Source organism: Poromitra crassiceps (assembly GCF_964638095.1).
Source record: "Poromitra crassiceps genome assembly, chromosome: 6".
Lineage (NCBI taxonomy): Eukaryota > Metazoa > Chordata > Actinopteri > Beryciformes > Melamphaidae > Poromitra > Poromitra crassiceps.
Window position 1 is genome coordinate 20982953 of NC_139627.1, and position 19831 is coordinate 21002783.

The window sequence follows — 19831 nt, forward strand, 5'->3', positions numbered from 1 at the left end:
TACCTGGAGGCTTATGTCTCCACTGATTAAATGAATTATTGATATGTTTTAATCAGGGAGCAGGGGAGCCTTCAGACTGACATGTCCCTTCTAATTGGCTCCTCGGGAGCGAAAGTTCTCCTCAAACAACAGGGCTGCGTTCCAATACCCATACTTGTACTTCTTTCTTGTAGTATGTACTGCCGCTGCCCTCACAAAGTATGGATTGTAGTGTGCAGCATGCATGCAAAATGCATACTATTGGGACACACTACATCTGTCATCACGTGAGCTTCCTGAACTCCGACCTCTTGCTCACTTCCGCCGACGTCCGCAGCGCCACATTTGAGTTTTTTTTTCCTCTCAATAAACAAAGTCTGGCAGTAACAAACAGTACATTATACAAAAAATTCAGACTAAACATTTACAAAATTGGAACAGACAATCAAATAAACAAAATCAAATAAATAAAGCAAAAACATTAAGTCAGAGTTCTAAACAGGAATCAAGATATGCATGTTTTGGTACACACTCCATGCTTGTTTGGTTTTAACATATTTCAAGGCTTTCTTAAAGTTAATTATCTCATTCATGAACACGCAGCTCAGTCAGTGCGACGTAACTCCAGTAGGTGGGGGTAATGCACAAAAAGTTGTTTGCCAACCGCCATAAAACATTAGAAGAAGAAAAAGAAGATGTAACTTCCTGCTGCGCAAAGGATTGTGGGGAAGATTGGCTGAAACAGCATGCATCGATGCATACTCCGAAATAGGAGCTGATGTAGTACAACATCCTGGTACTCTTGGCATACTGCATCTGACATACTATGTATTGGGACATACTAATTCTTTTTTTGCCTACTAAATAGTATGGAAGTATGGGTATTGGAACGGGGCCCAGGTCTCAACTTTCAGGCCTTGACAAGTTTCGGCACGGCAGGATTAATTCATACTAACAAGGACTACATCTTCACATGGGTGATTCCTTCCAACTATGAAGCATTTCTACAAAAGGATTAAGTTTAATTCAGTGGTGGCCTAAAGGTTAGAGAAGCGAACTTGTGACCGGAAGGTCGTCGGTTCAATCCCGGGGACCGGCAGGATGAATCTGGGTGGGGAAAGTGAAAAGGCAGCGCTTGCCCCTCCCTCATTACCACCACTGAGGTGCCCTTGAGCAAGGCCCTTAACCCCAACCGCTCCAGTGGAGCTGATCAGTGGCCAGCAGATCAGAGTGTGGTTGTACTGGTCAGCTTCCAGGTATGAATGTGTGTATGTGAATGTGAACAGGGCGCTCCTGAAAAACAGAGCATTGCTCTCAGTGAGACTCCCCCTGTATAAATAACGGTAACAAACAAACAAAAAAAACGTTTCCAACTCTGGTGCTTATGCAGCTTGACCAGTTTACCAAGTTGGTTCTATGAAACAGTTCCCATCACAAACAAAACAAATGGAAGCAAATAAAGATGGAGGCTCCCTGGATTGACAGGTTGAAGCTATCCAAATCCCCATTAGCTGGCACCAAGGAGAGAGCAGACGCCTATTCTTCCTGCTTTCCACAATAAAGTAATAATCTGTGTCAACAAACAGAGAACAAACAAACATTGCCCACTTGCTGGCTTTTATAATTGATGACACCTGTATGTTGAAGTGCAAGCTTAGCTCATAACAGAGCTACGTACTTCCTACAAACAAACATTGGGTTGAAAATGGGAAAAGAATGTGTAGTTTATTCTTTATCAAGATTTATTTTTCACAACCTCTCAGGCTACGCGAGGCTCAGAATAAACTGTCTACTTCTTGTATGTATGTGCGTTTGTTTGTCGCCCGGCGTGTCGGGTTCTGTGGCGTTACTTTGCTGGTCATCGGCATTCAGGCCCAACCCTACAGTAATATGTCTGGGCAGGTGCTGGCAGTTTGCTGTCAAACTAAATATTTGGGTCATATTATAACTGATCAAATGAGTGATGATGATGACATGTACAGACAGAGCACTGTATGCTCAAGCTAACATGCTGAGGAAGAAGTTTTATTTTTGCTCAGATGATGTAAAGGTTAACCTGTTTAGAGCCTACTGTACTCCTCTGTATACTGCCCCCCTGTGGGTCAAGTATAAGCAGGCTAGCATTAAAAAGCTCCAGGTTGCTTATAATGACTGCCTGAGGATCCTTCTTAGGAAGCCAAGGTGTAGTAGCGCCAGTGAAATGTTTTGTGGAGCAGGAGTGAACACCTTTCATGCCCTGTTGAGAAACCTGATGTATAGGTTTATCTGTCGTCTGAATATGTCTCAGAATATGCTCATTATGTTGCTGTCTCAACCCAATCTCAGTGACACTAGATACCTGTCTTCCATCTGGAAACATTGGTACAGTGCCTTATTGTAGTATTGTTGATTTGCTAGTGTTCTTATTGTGTTGTTTACCTTGTTTTACATGTATTGTGTGTTTTTTTATTGGACCTTGTGTCTGACAATAAAGTGATGATGATGATGATGATAATATGGACATAAGTCAGAAAAAGTTAACTTTGCTGACTCTAACAACAAAGACGTTTTTCCACTGCTGAGATACTCTGAGGCGAGGTGAGGTGAGGTAAGAGAAAACCCGTATATCTGATCTGGTCCCCTGGTAACTCATTTACACACATTTAATATTCAAACCCTTATTGACCTTTCTAATCATCCGGCTGTCATGAATGTTTTCAGTAAATATTGACTAGATTAACCATGTTTTTTTTAAACAATATATGTATATTTTTTTCCCTCTCATAACATAAAATGAATTAACTAAATAAAAAAATAAAAAAGTACATGAGACAACATTAACCCAGATAGATTCCACATCTTTTCACATATCAATTTCATCCCTAGTATGAACATCTCTCAACTGTTTAATAACAGCTATGCTATAACTTCCATAAGAGAGAAGGGGAAAAAAGTATACAGTATATATGGTATATAATGTTTACAGTACAAACATACATACACCCACACAATCACCCACCCACCCACACACACACACACGCACGCACGCACGCACGCACACACGGACGCACGCACGCACGGACGGACGCACGCACGCACACGCACACACACACACACACACACACACACACACACACACACACACACACACACACACACACACACACACACACACACACACACACACACTCAATCACTTTAGTCTAGACTATTGTCTAGCTTGGCACTACTAGTGAGGTACAGCTTTCATCTTTGCTGTATGCAAGTACAATAAAAATGAGAAATAAACTTGAATCTTCCACTGCTCACATCAGCCAGCCAGCCAGCCAGCCAGCCAGCCAGTACTCCAACAAGGCAGTTTCAGGCCTGGCCAGGTGTCATTGACACGATTGTAATGGACCCCAGGAAGAGGAGATGTTTCCTCACTAGCAACTAATGGGGATCCAAATAAATAAACAAACAAACAAAGATTCCATGCTTCCACACAGAAGAAGCCAGAAGAAGTTGGCCTCTCTTGAGAAATAACAGCTGATAATGATGTCAATATTTACCCAGAGCATTCATAATTAGCCTACCTGGAGGCTTATGTCTCCAGTGATTAAATGAATTATTGATATGTTTTAATCAGGGAGCAGGGGAGCCTTCAGACTGACATGTCCCTTCTAATTGGCTCCTCGGGAGTGAAAGTTCTCCTCAAACAACATGTCTCAACTTTCAGGCCTTGACAAGTTTAGGCACGGCAGGATTCATTCATACTAACAAGGATTACATCTTCACATGGGTGATTCCTTCCAACTATGAAGCATTTCTACAAAAGGATTAAGTTTAATTCAGTGGTGGCCTAAAGGTTAGAGAAGCGAACTTGTGACCGGAAGGTCGTCGGTTCAATCCCGGGACCGGCAGGATGAATCTGGGTGGGGAAAGTGAAAAGGCAGCGCTTGCCCCTCCCTCATTACCACCACTGAGGTGCCCTTGAGCAAGGCCCTTAACCCCAACCGCTCCAGTGGAGCTGATCAGTGGCCAACAGATCAGAGTGTGGTTGTACTGGTCAGCTTCCGGGTATGAATGTGTGTATGTGAATGTGAACAGGGCGCTCCTGAAAAAGAGAGCGTTTCTCTCAGTGAGACTCCCCCTGTATAAATAACGGTAAAAAAAAAAAAAAAAAAAACGTTTCCAACTCTGGTGCTTATGCAGCTTGACCAGTTTACCAAGTTGGTTCTATGAAACAGTTCCCATCACAAACAAAACAAATGGAAGCAAATAAAGATGGAGGCTCCCTGGATTGACAGGTTGAAGCTATCCAAATCCCCATTAGCTGGCACCAAGGAGAGAGCAGACGCCTATTCTTCCTGCTTTCCACAATAAAGTAATAATCTGTGTCAACAAACAGAGAACAAACAAACATTGCCCACTTGCTGGCTTTTATAATTGATGACACCTGTATGTTGAAGTGCAAGCTTAGCTCATAACAGAGCTACGTACTTCCTACAAACAAACATTGGGTTGAAAATGGGAAAAGAATGTGTAGTTTATTCTTTATCAAGATTTATTTTTCACAGCCTCTCAGGCTACGCGAGGCTCAGAATAAACTGTCTACTTCTTGTATGTATGTGCGTTTGTTTGTCGCCCGGCGTGCCGGGTTCTGTGGCGTTACTTTGCTGGTCATCGGCATTCAGGCCCAACCCTACAGTAATATGGACATAAGCCAGAAAAAGTTAACTTTGCTGACTCTAACAACAAAGACGTTTTTCCACTGCTGAGATATTCTGAGGTGAGGCGAGGTGAGGTAAGAGAAATCCCTTATGTCTGATCTGGTCCCCTGGTAACTCATTTACACACATTTAATATTCAAACCCTTATTGACCTAATCATCCGGCTGTCATGAATGTTTTCAGTAAATATTGACTAGATTAACCATAGTTTTTTTTAAACAATATATGTATATTTTTTCCTTTCACAACATAAAAGTGAGACAAAAATAATAAGATTAACATAAATTAACAAAATAAAAAAATAAATAAAAAGTACATGAGACAACATTAACCCACATAGGTTCCACATCTTTTCACATATCAATTTCATCCCTAGTATGAACATCTCTCAACTTCCATAACAGAGAAGGGGGGAAAAGTATACAGTATATATGGTATATAATGTTTACAGTACAAACATACATACACCCACACAATCACCCACCCACCCACACACACACACACACACACACACACGCACGCACGCACGCACGCACACACGGACGCACGCACGCACGCACGCACGGACGCACGCACACGCACACGCACACACACACACACACACACACACACACACACACACACACACACACACACACACACACACACACACACACACACACACTCAATCACTTTAGTCTAGACTATTGTCTAGCTTGGCACTACTAGTGAGGTACAGCTTTCATCTTTGCTGTATGCAAGTACAATAAAAATGAGAAATAAACTTGAATCTTCCACTGCTCACATCAGCCAGCCAGCCAGCCAGCCAGTACTCCAACAAGGCAGTTTCAGGCCTGGCCAGGTGTCATTGACAGGATTGTAATGGACCCCAGGAAGAGGAGATGTTACCTCACTAGCAACTAATGGGGATCCAAATAAATAAACAAACAAACAAAGATTCCATGCTTCCACACAGAAGAAGCCAGAAGAAGTTGGCCTCTCTTGAGAAATAACAGCTGATAATGATGTCAATATTTACCCAGAGCATTCATAATTAGCCTACCTGGAGGCTTATGTCTCCAGTGATTAAATGAATTATTGATATGTTTTAATCAGGGAGCAGGGGAGCCTTCAGACTGACATGTCCCTTCTAATTGGCTCCTCGGGAGTGAAAGTTCTCCTCAAACAACAGGTCTCAACTTTCATTTTCTGGCTTATGTACCCCTTGAGCTGTTTCGCCATGCCAATAGTACCCCCTCACTGAGGCGTGTTGATGATTCTCTAAATTTGTTCTATTAAACTCATATTAAAACTTTTAGTATCTAACACAACATGATTATTACATGAAAATAATTTGAATGAATCCCCTTTATAATATAAATCTGGGGGGTTGAAAAAGTCTTAATTTTTTACCAACACTGACCGGGCATGCGTACATAGCATTTTAGAAATGGGCCTATGAAATGACTTGGAATACTGTTTTTTTTTTCTTTCATTTTGGAAATAAATTGTGATCCCCAATCTTTCCACGTACCCCCTTCAAGCTGCTCAAGTACCCCTAGGGGTACACGTACCCCTGGTTGGCAACCACTGATTTAAAGGATAAGGGTGGCTGATGTTTTTAAATGCATTGCTTACCGTCAAGAAAACCTATGAAACGAACGAAATCAACACTGTGTTTGCTCTACTCCTACTATTACTTTGAAATACAGCTCACAAAGACAGTTTACATCTCGAGGCCGGGCGTTCCACTCGGTGCGGTGCACAATTGGTCAATTGCACAACTAAGGAACAGCGAGCTGCCTGCACGCAAAACATTGAGGCATGCAAGAGATGAGCGTACGAACCCTAACCCTATAAATTACTAACTGGTACCACGAGAAGTGAGGCTGTTGTAGTATTATCAAATCAAAATCAAATGGGAACAAAATAAATTATTGCTGGGGGACTAGTGCTACAGAACCTCAAAGTGTTTATAGCCAGCCTATTAAGTTGTTTTGAGTTTGTCAGCTTTCCCTTTTCTAGTGATAAACATCATCCATATAAATAACCACATTATCATGGTGTATCAACATACATAATTATAGATTTGCCTTTATTTGATAGTTCAACAGAGATTGACAGGAACGTGAGGGCAGAAAGAGGGGACGCCCCCCCTGGGGACGCCCCCCCCCCCTCCCCCCCTCCCCAACACGTTTCTCTGCTCCTCACTGTCATTGGTGGCTGGAGTGTCGTGGGGAGGTGTCCCCCACCCCAACATCTTTCCCTGCTCCTCACTGTCATTGGTGGCTGGAGTGTCGTGGGGAGGTGTGACATGAATGGTCAACTTTTATATAAGAGTCAGCTCAGTTTGCTCAGCACATCAGCTGCGTATCAACTTTCAGCCATGAAGGTAAAGTTATTTCATTATTGATAATATTACTGTAACATAGTAATAAACTTGAGTAGGCCTGAACAGAGACAGAAGTAGAAGTCTTCACTCAATAGCTGATGTTTCCTTTGTTCAAAAACACTGAATTGTTATTATTATTATTTTTTTTATTTTTTTATTTTTTATTATTATTATTATTATTATTATTACGTTAAAGTTAGTTCGGGGGGCATAGGGATAGCATTAAGTTTAGCCAATTGTACAACCACCACTACTAATTTATTACAACATTATAAATACTATTGTCTTGTGGAAAGTTACATACTAGTATTAGTAACCTAATAGTATTATAGTTATTTGTCTGTTTTGTAAAGTGTTGGTCTTTTTATGCAATCGCTGAATCAAGTTTTTGCATTTGAATGATGGGAGTGAGTTTTATCAAAAGGATGTGATTGTCGGTTCTGCTGTTTTGGAATATCTGGCATGGTTACAGGTGCAAGACTGACGTTTCAGATTTTGGTGGAGTGTTTATTTGTTTGTTTGTTTGATGTTTCCCCCCCATTGTTCTATCATGTAGCCTACTGTAGGTTACTTTTTTCTTTTTCTTTTTCTTAAATTAATGTGCAAACAAACAATACAAATAAGCCAAGGACAACATAATGGTACAAATAAGTCAAAGACATAAACAAGACAGACTTATAAATGAGCTAAGACATACAGGGACAGAGACCGGGTCTGGTGATTGGGCAGATATAGGCTACTGTACAGGCATTTGGGGGGGGGGGGGATTTTTGTTTATTTTTGTGTTGTGGGCGTGTGTCGGGATATATAGTTTAGTATGTGTGTGTGTGTGTGTGTGTGTGTGTGGGGGGGGGGGGGGGGTCAACCAGTGGGAGGGAGGTTGGGTGGGAAAGAGGGGGGATACAGTGGACGCCGGGCTCCTCAGCCCCGAGTCCCGACCACCGGAGGAGGGGCCACGCCCGGGGGATAAGCAGAGGAGAGAGCAAAGCAGAGGGGAACAGAGGTCTCGTGTTCAAAATCTTCATGGTCAGATTATGTTACTTGATAATTATGTAGGCCTATGTCTAATAGTCTTATAGGTACACATGCATGCCCATGCATACACATACTGTAGCCTATACATATATATACACACACACACATATGTAGGCTGTCCCGGGCACTGCTCTACACCCCCCGCCTAACCTGGGAGAGCAGTCGATTTGCACATGCTTCCTCCGATGCATGTGCAATCGGAATCCGAGAATGAGGAGTTTCACGGGAGAGATGCAGCGCGTGGAACGACCACGCCACTCCCCCCAGCCCCCCCGACCTGAGGAGGCATGGTGCAGCAGCTATAGGATGTATCTGTTTTATATTTATTCATCATTTGTTGTTATTCTCCTTATTTTCGATATTGTTGCTTTTTTTTATTTCCTTTGACGTGGGAATATTTCCCAGTGAGACCTCAGCTTCCCCCGTACCGTCCCCCAACAACTGCACCCCATAGCGCCCCCCCACCACCACACCACCATGTACTGTATGTTACTCTTAATGATTATTGAGGATGTATGGCAAGACAAATTGCCATGAGAACAAAGTATTATCTTATGACATCTTCTCTTATTTTGTTTTAGGTCTGAGAGCGTCTGTGCAGGAACTTGGTAAGTTACTGGCTTTATCAAGTAGGCCCCTATAGATACAAAAAATGCTTTGTTGAATTGTTGATTCACATGTCCACAAAAATAGGATGGTTATTTTGTTTTCATTGACCAGCAAACACTATGTGTGTGTGTGTGTGTGTGTGTGTGTGTGTGTGTGTGTGTGTGTGTGTGTGTGTGTGTGTGTGTGTGTGTGAGAGTGAGAGTGACCAGTCTGCACATGAAAGATTTCACTCCAAAACCATATCATTTTTCATTTTGGGAAAAACAAACGCCTCAGCTCATGGTTCAGTATGATTCACAGTACAGGCGTCACGGTTGATACGGACAATATTTTTAACAAAGTTTAAACGGGACCAAATTGTTTTGTATGTAAATCGTATTGCTTTGACATGCATCCAAAAATCCACCTAGGAACATGGCCAAAGATTAATAAATGAGAAAGAAGAAATGTGTTCTATTGACCAATTGTAGACCAATAGTGCGGTTGATAGCAGGTGTCAATTGTTGTATGTCAAAGTAATAAGAAAATAATCTACTCGTCATAATTTGTTCCCATTAAACTTTGTCAAAAAATATTGTAATTTATGACCCACGAAGCCGGTACCGTGTACTGTCTTCCATTCTTATATTATATTCTTCTTGATACTTATCTTTCCAATGTGTTGTAATCATGTAGTTTTCATATTGATTGAATTATTAATTGACCTGTATGCATATGTATTAAGTGTCACTTCTGCTTTGAGCAACAGAACGCCGATGATGGCTTAGTACTGAAACACCGTCATTTGTGCACTATAGCTGCCTTCTTTCCTGCCTTCCTGTCAACATTTCAACTGACATCATTGACAGTTAGCTACATAGCAACAAAGCAACTTGGTTAAGGTTAGCGTTATGGTTTGGGGTATATTAAAACCGAACGTAAAAACACTACGCAACTCGCTTGGGAGTCTAACTCATGCTCTCTCACTTGCCGCCAATCCTACTCCTTCACCACCAGGTGCCAGCGACCTATAGTATGTCACATGACACAGTCCTTATGTTAAAGACATGTTAAAGACCAATAGAGGCACCTTGGCTCGTGTGCAATGTCGGTTTCAGACCAACTGTCCTTACGTGCAAGTCACGTGGCTACCGTTTACCTTGCCTGCAACGTTGATGTCTGAGGAGAAAGAATATATTTGAAATGAATAAATCTGGGTGGGGGCAAGTGAAAAAGCACCCCTTGCCCCTCCCTCATTACCACCACTGAGGTGCCCTTGAGCAAGGCCATTGACCCCAACCTCTCCAGTGGAGCTGCTCAGTGGCCAGGAGATCAGACTGGGGTTGTACTGGTCAGCTTCCAGGTATGAATGTGTGTGTGTGTGTGTGTGTGTGTGTGTGTGTGTGTGTGTGTGTGTGTGTGTGTGCGTGTGTGTATGTGTGTGTGTGTGTGTGTGTGTGTGTGTGTGTGTGTGTGTGTGTGTGTGTGTGTGTGTGTGTGTGTGTGTGTGTGTGTGTGTGTGAATGTGAGCAGGGTGCTCCTGAAGAAGAGATGGACATCTCAATGTGATGATGACCCTGGTTAAATCTCTTTCTCTGTCTCTTTTAGATGCAGTATAACTGTGCTGACAGACAAGCATGTCCAACACCATCAAGTCATGGGGAAACTCTTCGACCAGTCAGCAGTATGAGGCGGAGCTGGAGAGAGCGCTGCACCGCTTCCTATCGGCCTTGCCCTGCTTAATCTTCCTCTACATCAACAGCGTCCTGCTGTTCACCTTGAGGAGCAAGCTGGTCTTCACTGAAACACCGCGCTACATCCTGCTATACAACCTCCTGTTTGCAGACACCGTCCAGCTGGCAGTGGGCCAGTTACTTTTCACCCTAGGAGAAGCCAGGGTCTACATGACAGGCTACGTTTGTCTCCTCATCACCATGGTGGCATCAGTCGCCACTAAAATCTCTCCCTTCAACCTTGCCATCATGTCCCTGGAGCGCTATGTGGCGGTCTGCTTCCCGCTGAGGCATGCCAGCATTGTCACCATCAAGAGCACCTTCGTTGCGATCGCCACCATCTGGGCTGTTTGCTTGGTGGCCACGCTTATCCGCCTGCTCATGCTGGTCTCCCTGGACGCCACACCTCTCAACCGTTTCATGCAGGACTCCTGCGCCATTAGTGCCCTCTTCCACCTGAAGATTTTTCATGACTTTGAGAAGGGCTTCATGTGTGTGATGTTTGTGTCCGTAGGCATGGTCATCATCTGCTCGTACATCGGTGTGATCATCTCTGCCAGGTCGGCCTCCACAAACAAAGCCTCAGCCAGCAAGGCCCGTAACACGGTCCTGCTGCATCTAATACAGCTGGGCCTGAGTCTTGCATCCATGCTGTTCATCACCATCATGATGGCCATATATGGAAGAGTTGACCGAGACACCCTCATACGCGTCCGCTATGTTCTGTTCATCCTCCTCATCAACTTACCCAGGTGCCTCAGCTGCCTCATATATGGTTTGAGAGACCAAACCATTAGACCTCTCCTCACGTATCACCTCAGCTTCTGCGTCAGATGTCCCATGATTTCTGTTAGATCATTGAAAAAGCCCTGATTATTAGAAACTTTCAAACGGACACCTTGGTTTATTCTTTGACAAAATGGACACCCTTCTCTCCCTCTTTCCCCTAGATAACACTCCACTCATCCTTTTAGGTGACTTTAACATTCCGGCTTCAACACTTCACTCCCACACGTTTCTTAACTTCTTCTCAACTTTTGACCTCTCCCTCTCTGCGTCCCCCCCTACCCATAAGGCTGGCAACCTCCTCGACCTCGTCTTCACCCGCTCCTGCAACACATCCAACCTCACAGTCACTCCCCTTCCTGTATCCGATCATTTCTTCATATCCTTCACCCTTCCGATTTCCGTTCTCACTTCCTGCCCAGCTTCCACCCACTCAATCACCATCCGACGTAACCTCAAAACCCTCCCTCTCTCCTCTCTCTCCTCTGCTGCCCTCTCGCTCCTTCCCTCCGTTGACGAAGTCTCTCTCCTCTCCCCAGACGTAGCCGCCAATTCGCTCTTTTCCTCTCTTTCTTCCGCCCTAGATTCCCTCTGCCCCCCCATTTCTAAACTCACCCGTTCCTCTCCCCCTGCACCTTGGCTCACCGAACCCCTCCGCACCCACCGCACCAAACTCAGAACAGCAGAAAGAAACTGGAAAAAATCTCTTGACCCCATCAATCTCTCAATATATCAACTCACCCTCTCCAATTTCACCTCTGCAGTCTCCTCAGCCAAAACCTCCTTCTTCACTTCCCAGCAAGCACGGACGGACCCGGACGAATCGAGAGAGCCCAATCGGGGCCAGCTCAAGTCATATCATGACGGGTCAGATCTGGCCCAAGTATCACTATCCAACTAATTTCACTCACCACTGAAATATCCATGAGGATAACTAAATGGTTGCAATCAATCACGTATTTCTCAGCCTGGGCTATTTTTTATCCAAAATCCGAGTGATCAGCACGTGTGGACATCTGCTGATTAACAAACTGTTTATTCGTGGAGGTGGGACTACGAGGAGATGAATTGCGGGGGAATCCTGCAATTGTCTCACTTGCATATCGTGTTGCCAGATTGTTTTGAAAGAGAGAAAATACACTGCGAGGCGTAAATATTTGAGTTGGGAGTTGCATGCTGTAGCATGTGTTTCGGGGTTCTGCTTGCTACAGATTGTAAACTGTTACACTGTGATGTGCGATCCACAAAAGTTCGGTAAAGTTGGAAATATATTGACAGATTTGCACTTCCCGGATCAATAGCTCATAAACGAAGCGTGTACTGCACACACGACGCCTCCCCATCTTAGTAAGGTAGACAACGAGCTACAACCTCATTTTCACCTAAATGAGCGATCCTCCGAGCTGGACATATAACATTGGTCTCTATGTGCTGCGGGCGGTGAGGCGAGTGCTTAGGGACCGTCAGACTTGACGCCAATGTTTTAAATAAAAAACTTTCTGCCATAATCCTATTGTATACGGTAGGCTATGTATTATCCGTGTCTCATAGCCTGTTTGTGTGTGCAGGATCACTGGCAAACAAACGTTATAGGCTGGTGACACTTGTAAATTTTGACTGAGGGGACCCTCAATGATTCTTCCAGATTCAGTTTTGAATTAAATTAGCTATCATTTTTAATAAAACTGTCCCGACTCCATGGATGTTATACCGGTATAAAAATAACAAGGGTTCCATGTTTTGAAACAGTAGGCTATATTACTCCAACCTACAGCAGAATATTTCAGCGAACAGTTAGCGTAGCGGTAGAATAGCCGGCCTGTAAGTTGTATTTTTTGAAAATGTAGCATAAAATTGTTAATCTGGACATAATTATAGCTTTATGTATAAAGTTGCTGAATATACACTGTGTACATAGCAGAATAACTGAACATGCCCATTCATGGTAACGGTCATATTTCGACGTCAGCTTGACGTTCCCGCGTAGAGGTCTAAATCATCCCCAAATCACCATGTCATCTGGCCTAGTCCTGAACGTCACTGGAACACGTCATCACAACGTTATCATGACGTAATTTTGCTTGCTGGGTCCCATTATCCAATCTTCTGCTTCCAATCCCCGCAAACTCTTTTCCACCTTCTCTACCCTACTAAATCCTCCTCCCCCACCCCCCCCCCCCCCTTCCTCCCTCTCTGCCGACGACTTCTCATCATTTTTCATAAAAAAAGTAGCCGACATCAGTTCTTCCTTCCCCCCTCCAGTCATTCATACCACTCCTTGCTCTGACCCAAACCCACTGCCTCCTACTCCCGTTATCTCTTCCTTCTCTCCTCTCTCACGGGTAGAAGTCCTTAAAATCATAACATCAAATCGTGCCACCTCCTGCCCCCTAGATCCCATCCCTTCCCCTCTCCTCCAGTCCATCTCCCCTGACATTTCTCTTTTTCTCACTTCCCTTATCAACTCCTCCCTGTCCTCTGGTGTCTTTCCCCCTGCCCTAAAATCAGCTATAATAAAACCACTCCTTAAGAAACCATCCCTCGATCCCACTGTCATCAATAACTACCGTCCCGTCTCCCTCCTGTCTTTTATTTCAAAAACTCTTGAAAGAACAGTATCTAGTAGGGGTGTCACAATATATCGTCCCACGAAATTTCGCGATAGTAAAACGTCACGATATGTATCGTTGAGATGAAATCTCATATCGCAATCTTTTTTTTTTTTTTTTTTTTCTTTCAAAAATAGACAAAGAAACGTCTTTGTTTGTTGAAGTTCAATGTGGGGAAAGTAGTTCAGTTGAACAAGTCTCTGAAGAGACACATGAGAAGTTATACAGGAGACAAACCATTCAATTGAGTTTCTGGCAAAACTGTTTACTTGACAGGAAAAACTGAAGATGCATAAAAAATAGACTAAGAAAAGTCTTGTTGTTTGAGTTTGAAGAAAAACTGAAGATGCATAATGAGAATTTATACTGTTGAGAAACCTTTTAGTTCAAAGTAAATCTAAGTGATGGTGTAACTCATTCTATTTCAAGATAAGCCTTATCTCCAATCTCATGTTTTTTCTAGTTGTTATTGTAATAACAATTTCCCACAACAGCATGTTTTGTATTTGTGCATTTCAAATAAAATACTACTTTTCCAGTCATATATTGTCATTATTCAAGTTTAAAAAAATATTGTTAAAATCGTATCGTATCGTATCGTTATCGTGAACCCAGTATCGTGATACGTATCGTATCGTGAACTGAGTGTATCGTGACACCCCTAGTATCTAGTCAACTCTCTTCCCACCTCACCCGAAATAATCTCTCCGACCCCCATCAATCTGGCTTCAAACCGGCACATTCCACAGAAACCGCCCTCCTCTCTGTCACCGAAGCCCTTCACTCTGCCAAATCTTCATCACTTTCTTCAGTACTCATCCTTCTCGATCTCTCCGCAGCATTTGATACTGTCAACCATCAAATCCTCCTATCCACCCTCTCCGACCTGGGAATCACTGGCACTGCACTATCCTGGTTTTCCTCCTACCTGTCTGACCGCACATTCCAAGTCCTCTGGCGAAAAACTCTTTCACAGCCCTGCACTCTCACCACCGGTGTCCCCCAAGGTTCAGTCTTAGGTCCATTTCTCTTCCTTCTTTACATGCACTCCCTTGGCCATATAATTTCATCCCACGGTTTCACCTATCACTCCTACGCCGATGACACCCAGCTTTACATTTCATTTCCCCCCTCTGACACACATATCAAATCACGCATCTCCTCCTGCCTCAGAGACATCTGTGAGTGGATGTCTGCTCACCATCTTAAACTCAACCTCTCTAAAACTGAACTCCTCCTCATCCCCAGTAAAGACTGCCCTCTGACCGATCTTTTCATCTCCATCAATAACACCACTGTAGCCCCTTCCCCATCTGCCAAGAACCTTGGAGTAATAATCGATAACCATCTTTCCTTCTCCAATTTTATTGCAGCAACGGCACGTTCCTGTAGGTTCTCCCTCTATAATATTCGTAAAATTCGCCTATTTTTAACATTAGCCGCAACACAACTTCTTGTCCAAGCACTTGTCATATCTCGCCTTGATTACTGTAATGTCCTCCTCGCCGGTCTCCCTGCCTCCGCTACTCATCCCCTTCAGCTAATCCAGAACGCTGCAGCCCGCCTGATCTTTAATCAACCAAAATTCTCCCATGTCACTCCGCTTTTCCGTGACCTTCATTGGCTACCTGTCAGGATCGGCGTCGGAAGGCATGTGGATCTATTCGCGGATAGTTGAGGGCCACGGGAAACTTGGTAAGTCTTGAGAAGCTGGGGTGTTGTGGAACTTGATAGCTGAGTCTGCACTGTTCGAGGTTGGGAATGGTTGCAGAGATTGCAGAGGTTGCAGGTTGCAGGGGTTGCAGGTTGCAGAGGTTGCAGAGGTTGCAGGTTGCAGGGGTTGCAGTTTGCAGAGGTTGCAGAGGTTGATGTGATCCTAGCTTAGATTATGAATCACTCGCGAGAGCCTGCCGGAACGGGCCTTTATAGATCCGAACATGACACCACCTGTGCTATGACATCACTACCGTTATGACATCACCAGCGAAAGGCATGAAAGACACTTATGAATCATGACATCATCAGTGATCGATGACATCATAGTAGGAATGACGACGTCACAGTAGGAAAGATGACGTCATCCTAACAGTACCCTCCCCTCAACGGACGCCACCTGGCGTCCAATGAGGCCATCAAGGATGGCATCTGGGAGACAAAAAATCCGCAGGTTCTGGTGGAGGTGCTCTTCCGCAGGTGGTTAGACGCAGGTGGTTAGACCCCAAAGGGGGTGTAGGAGAGTGAGGTGCTCTTCAGCAGGTGGTTAGATGCAGGTGGTCAGACCCAAAAGGGGGTGTAGGAGAGTGGAGGTGCTCCTCCCTAATACTGGATATCGAAGCCATAGATAGACCGATACGTAGACAGAACTTCTACCGGGTCCGGTGGATCCTCTGGGGCCGGCCATCCCCCGGGGCACGATCCAAACACGGGAGGCTGGGGACCATCAAAAGGGTCAAATGCCGCTGTCTCCAAAGGCAGAGCCACAGGGGGATCTGACTCAGCGAGGCCTGCCCTCCCGACCTGTAGTTTGGGGAGGTCACCCACCGTCTCCTCCTTTAAACGCCTCTTATTTCTTCTTGCTCTTGACCGAGGGCTGACGACACTACGGGGACCTCCCAGCATGAAGCTGGAACCTACGTGTGGGTCAAGGACAGGAATTGGCTGCTGCTGAGGTACGGGTTCAGACTCGGCGAGGGGAAGGTCCACAGGTTGTGCCTCAGGTACGGGTTCAGACTCGGCGAGGGGAAGGTCCACAGGTTGTGCCTCAGGTACGGGTTCAGACTCGGCGAGGGGAAGGTCCACAGGTTGTGCCTCAGGGCCAGCAGACTCGGAGGCCCCCTGCGGGGGGACGGAGCCGATCTGCAGGCAGCGATTGAACTTCCAAATGAGACGATCGACAGTCCTCTCCAACTCCTTAACCCTCTTGGAGACACACTGCCACTCCTGGGTCCTGCAGGGAACGTTGCCCAACCGTACAGATTTCGTGGCTGGACACGTAGAGTCTTGGGCCACTGAGAGCACCACGGGCCGGCGAGCGGTGGGACCACTTACTGGACGCCGGGAGCAGGAGGAGAGGTAATGCCCGGCTCGACCACAGTACAGGCAGCTCCGGGTGTCCAAACGGCGCTGCCTCTCCTCTGGTGTGATGCGAACCCTGCCGGTCAGATCACGGTACAGATGGCTGCTGGGACTCAAATGTGGCTGCCCCTGCTCTGGGATGACGCGAACTCCCCCCCAGAATATGCGCTTAGCAGCTGGAGGCGGCCGAGAGGCAGAGCTAGAAGCAACGGCCGCTGTGGCCGGGGGGGTAGCAGGTCTGGAAACCTCCGGAACGACGGTGCGCTCGGAAGCTGGGGCACGAGGGGCAGAAGGCTGCGGAATGGCACCCTGGGGGCCTAGCCCGTCGAGACGATCTAGCCGGCCAATCAAGAGGGCGTGCCGATCAGCGGCTTCGGAAGCCAGAGCCTGGATTGCTTTTTCCTGCTGGGCAATCAGCTCAAGTATTGTCGGCAAGTCTCCGAACGTGATGGAACGAGTGGAGACATCAGGATGAGTGTAGAAATCCAGCTGACCGCCAGGTGGGTCAGCTGAAGCGACCGGCCGGGTCACTGGCCTCTCGGGGGCTTCCTCCTTGATTGGGGTACCCGCTAAATCCATTTCAGAGTGATTCATGCTCTGAAACTCATACATATCTAGCCGGTTCGTCTGCTCCTTCTGGGTGTCAAGCAGGCGTGACATCAGGGCCAGCACCGCTTGTACGGTCTCCTCGGTGACAAGACCCTTCGTTGACTCGCCTGGTGGGTCAGCTGAGGCGGCCGACAGGGAAACTGGCGCCTCATGGTCCTCCTCCTCGATCGATGGAATCTTATCCGCTAAATCCGTTTCTGAGTGATTCATACTGTCAGGATCGGCGTCGGAAGGCATGTGGATCTATTCGCGGATAGTTGAGGGCCACGGGAAACTTGGTAAGTCTTGAGAAGCTGGGGTGTTGTGGAACTTGATAGCTGAGTCTGCACTGTTCGAGGTTGGGAACGGTTGCAGAGATTGCAGAGGTTGCAGGTTGCAGGGGTTGCAGAGGTTGCAGAGGTTGCAGGTTGCAGGGGTTGCAGGTTGCAGAGGTTGCAGAGGTTGATGTGATCCTAGCTTAGATTATGAATCACTCGCGAGAGCCTGCCGGAACGGGCCTTTATAGATCCGAACATGACACCACCTGTGCTATGACATCACTACCGTTATGACATCACCAGCGAAGGGCATGAAAGACACTTATGAATCATGACATCATCAGTGATCGATGACATCATAGTAGGAATGACGACGTCACAGTAGGAAAGATGACGTCATCCTAACACTACCCATCTCAGCATGCATCAAATTCAAGACTTTAGTACTGACCTTCAAGGCAGTTCACTCTACAGCTCCTCCATATCTACAATCCATGATCAAATTCCAAACCCCCCACCGTTACCTCCGCCCCTCCACCAGTGCAGGCCGTCTCGCCCCTCCGCCGCTCCATGGACCATATTGCTGCACTTCACGACTGTTGACACACCTCGCACCAAAATGGTGGAACGAACTCCCCCCTGCAATCAGAACCACAGAAACTCTACCCTCTTTTCGTAAAAAACTAAAAACACATCTTTTTATATCCCCCCTGACTGACTTTCCTCAGGCACCACCTTTTTCTTTGTTTTTAAACAATGGATTATTAGACTTGACAATTTGTTTCACCTGATTATAGCATGAATCATTTAATTAATTTATTATTGCTGTCTATTCATATTATTATTGCTGTCTATTACTGCTGTTTATGCTGTCTGTTTGTTGCTGGTTTGTACTGTTTTTCTATCAGTTTTTTATTGCTATGCTGTACATAATCTCTGTACGTCGCTTTGGATAAAAGCGTCTGCTAAATGCCAATAAAGTAAAGTAAAGTACTGGCTTTGTTGCTTTACTTCTTCCCCCGGTGCCTCTTCCTTCGATTCCCAATCAAGAGGGATTCCTTTTCTTGCCGGCCCATCATTATAAATAAGTCATTTGTTTTAGAGTTATTTGGACGAGAAGTTGATTCAGAAGCTGAATAATAACCCCCTGCTGTAGATGTAATGGAGATGAGGAGCACGTTCAGCCACAGCCCCCCGACATTCCACTAAGCGCTTCGGCCAGTCCTTCGTGCCAGTGGCCATAAGGTTCCACAACAGGCGATAAACTGAATGAACATGAACTGGCACTTTACACATTTTTGCACTGCTCTCGCACATGCACCGTGGCACATGCACCGTGGCACATGCACCGTGGCACATGCACCATGGCACATGCACCGTGGCACATGGCTATGCACTTTACAGGATAAAGGCACACAGGGTCGTATTTATTTGGTTGTCAATTGAATTTTATTGCTCTTATTGGTTTTATTGTTTTATGCTTTTTATCTATATCTTGACTTCTGTACTTTTAACCTCTGTCCCTGTCGCTGTTTTAGACACCTGAATCTCCCCACGGGAATAAATAAAGGTTTCAATCAATGTAGATATACAGTATAGATGATATCTGGAAGGGCACTATAGACTAGCTTAATGCGTTCCTTCAATATGCAAAATCCACCACTATCTTTTACAATAGAGTTTGAAACTGACAAAACTAACTTCTTGGATCTTATAAGGGTAGCGATGGTGTTAGAAACTACTATCTACCCCTACCTTCTGCGCAACATCCCGGTCGGTAAATCTTTATGTTTAGGAAGGAACTGTAGTTACACTTCAGATTTCAAAAGCCATCCAAAGCTGTACAAAGAGGTTATGCCAAAGCAGACATCGACTCAGCCTACCAAAGAGCACTATGCACCGACAGACTCTCTTTACTAACTAAGAAGCCCAAACAGGCCTCTGTTTCTCTAGTAGGCTACACACTAGTGGCAGGGAGAATTGCGTAGATTCTAAGCAATTCTTTCCTATTTTGGTACATCTGGTCTCCTTGTGTAAAAATGCTTGTATAACCTCAACCCTGTAATGCATATACATTAGGACAACCTGGACTATCAGA

The 19831-nt window shown here is 45.2% G+C and overlaps 1 protein-coding gene across 1 annotated transcript; it reads left to right on the forward strand.

The window, feature by feature from the left end:
• Window positions 1-10301: 10301 nt before the first annotated feature.
• Window positions 10302-11270, forward strand: LOC310777795 (odorant receptor 131-2-like; the record flags this gene model as incomplete). Its single annotated transcript, XM_083638154.1, has 1 exon — window positions 10302-11270. One exon carries the CDS (start codon window positions 10302-10304, stop codon window positions 11268-11270), a length of 969 nt encoding a protein of 322 aa, XP_083494280.1.
• Between the last annotated feature and the right edge of the window lie 8561 nt (window positions 11271-19831).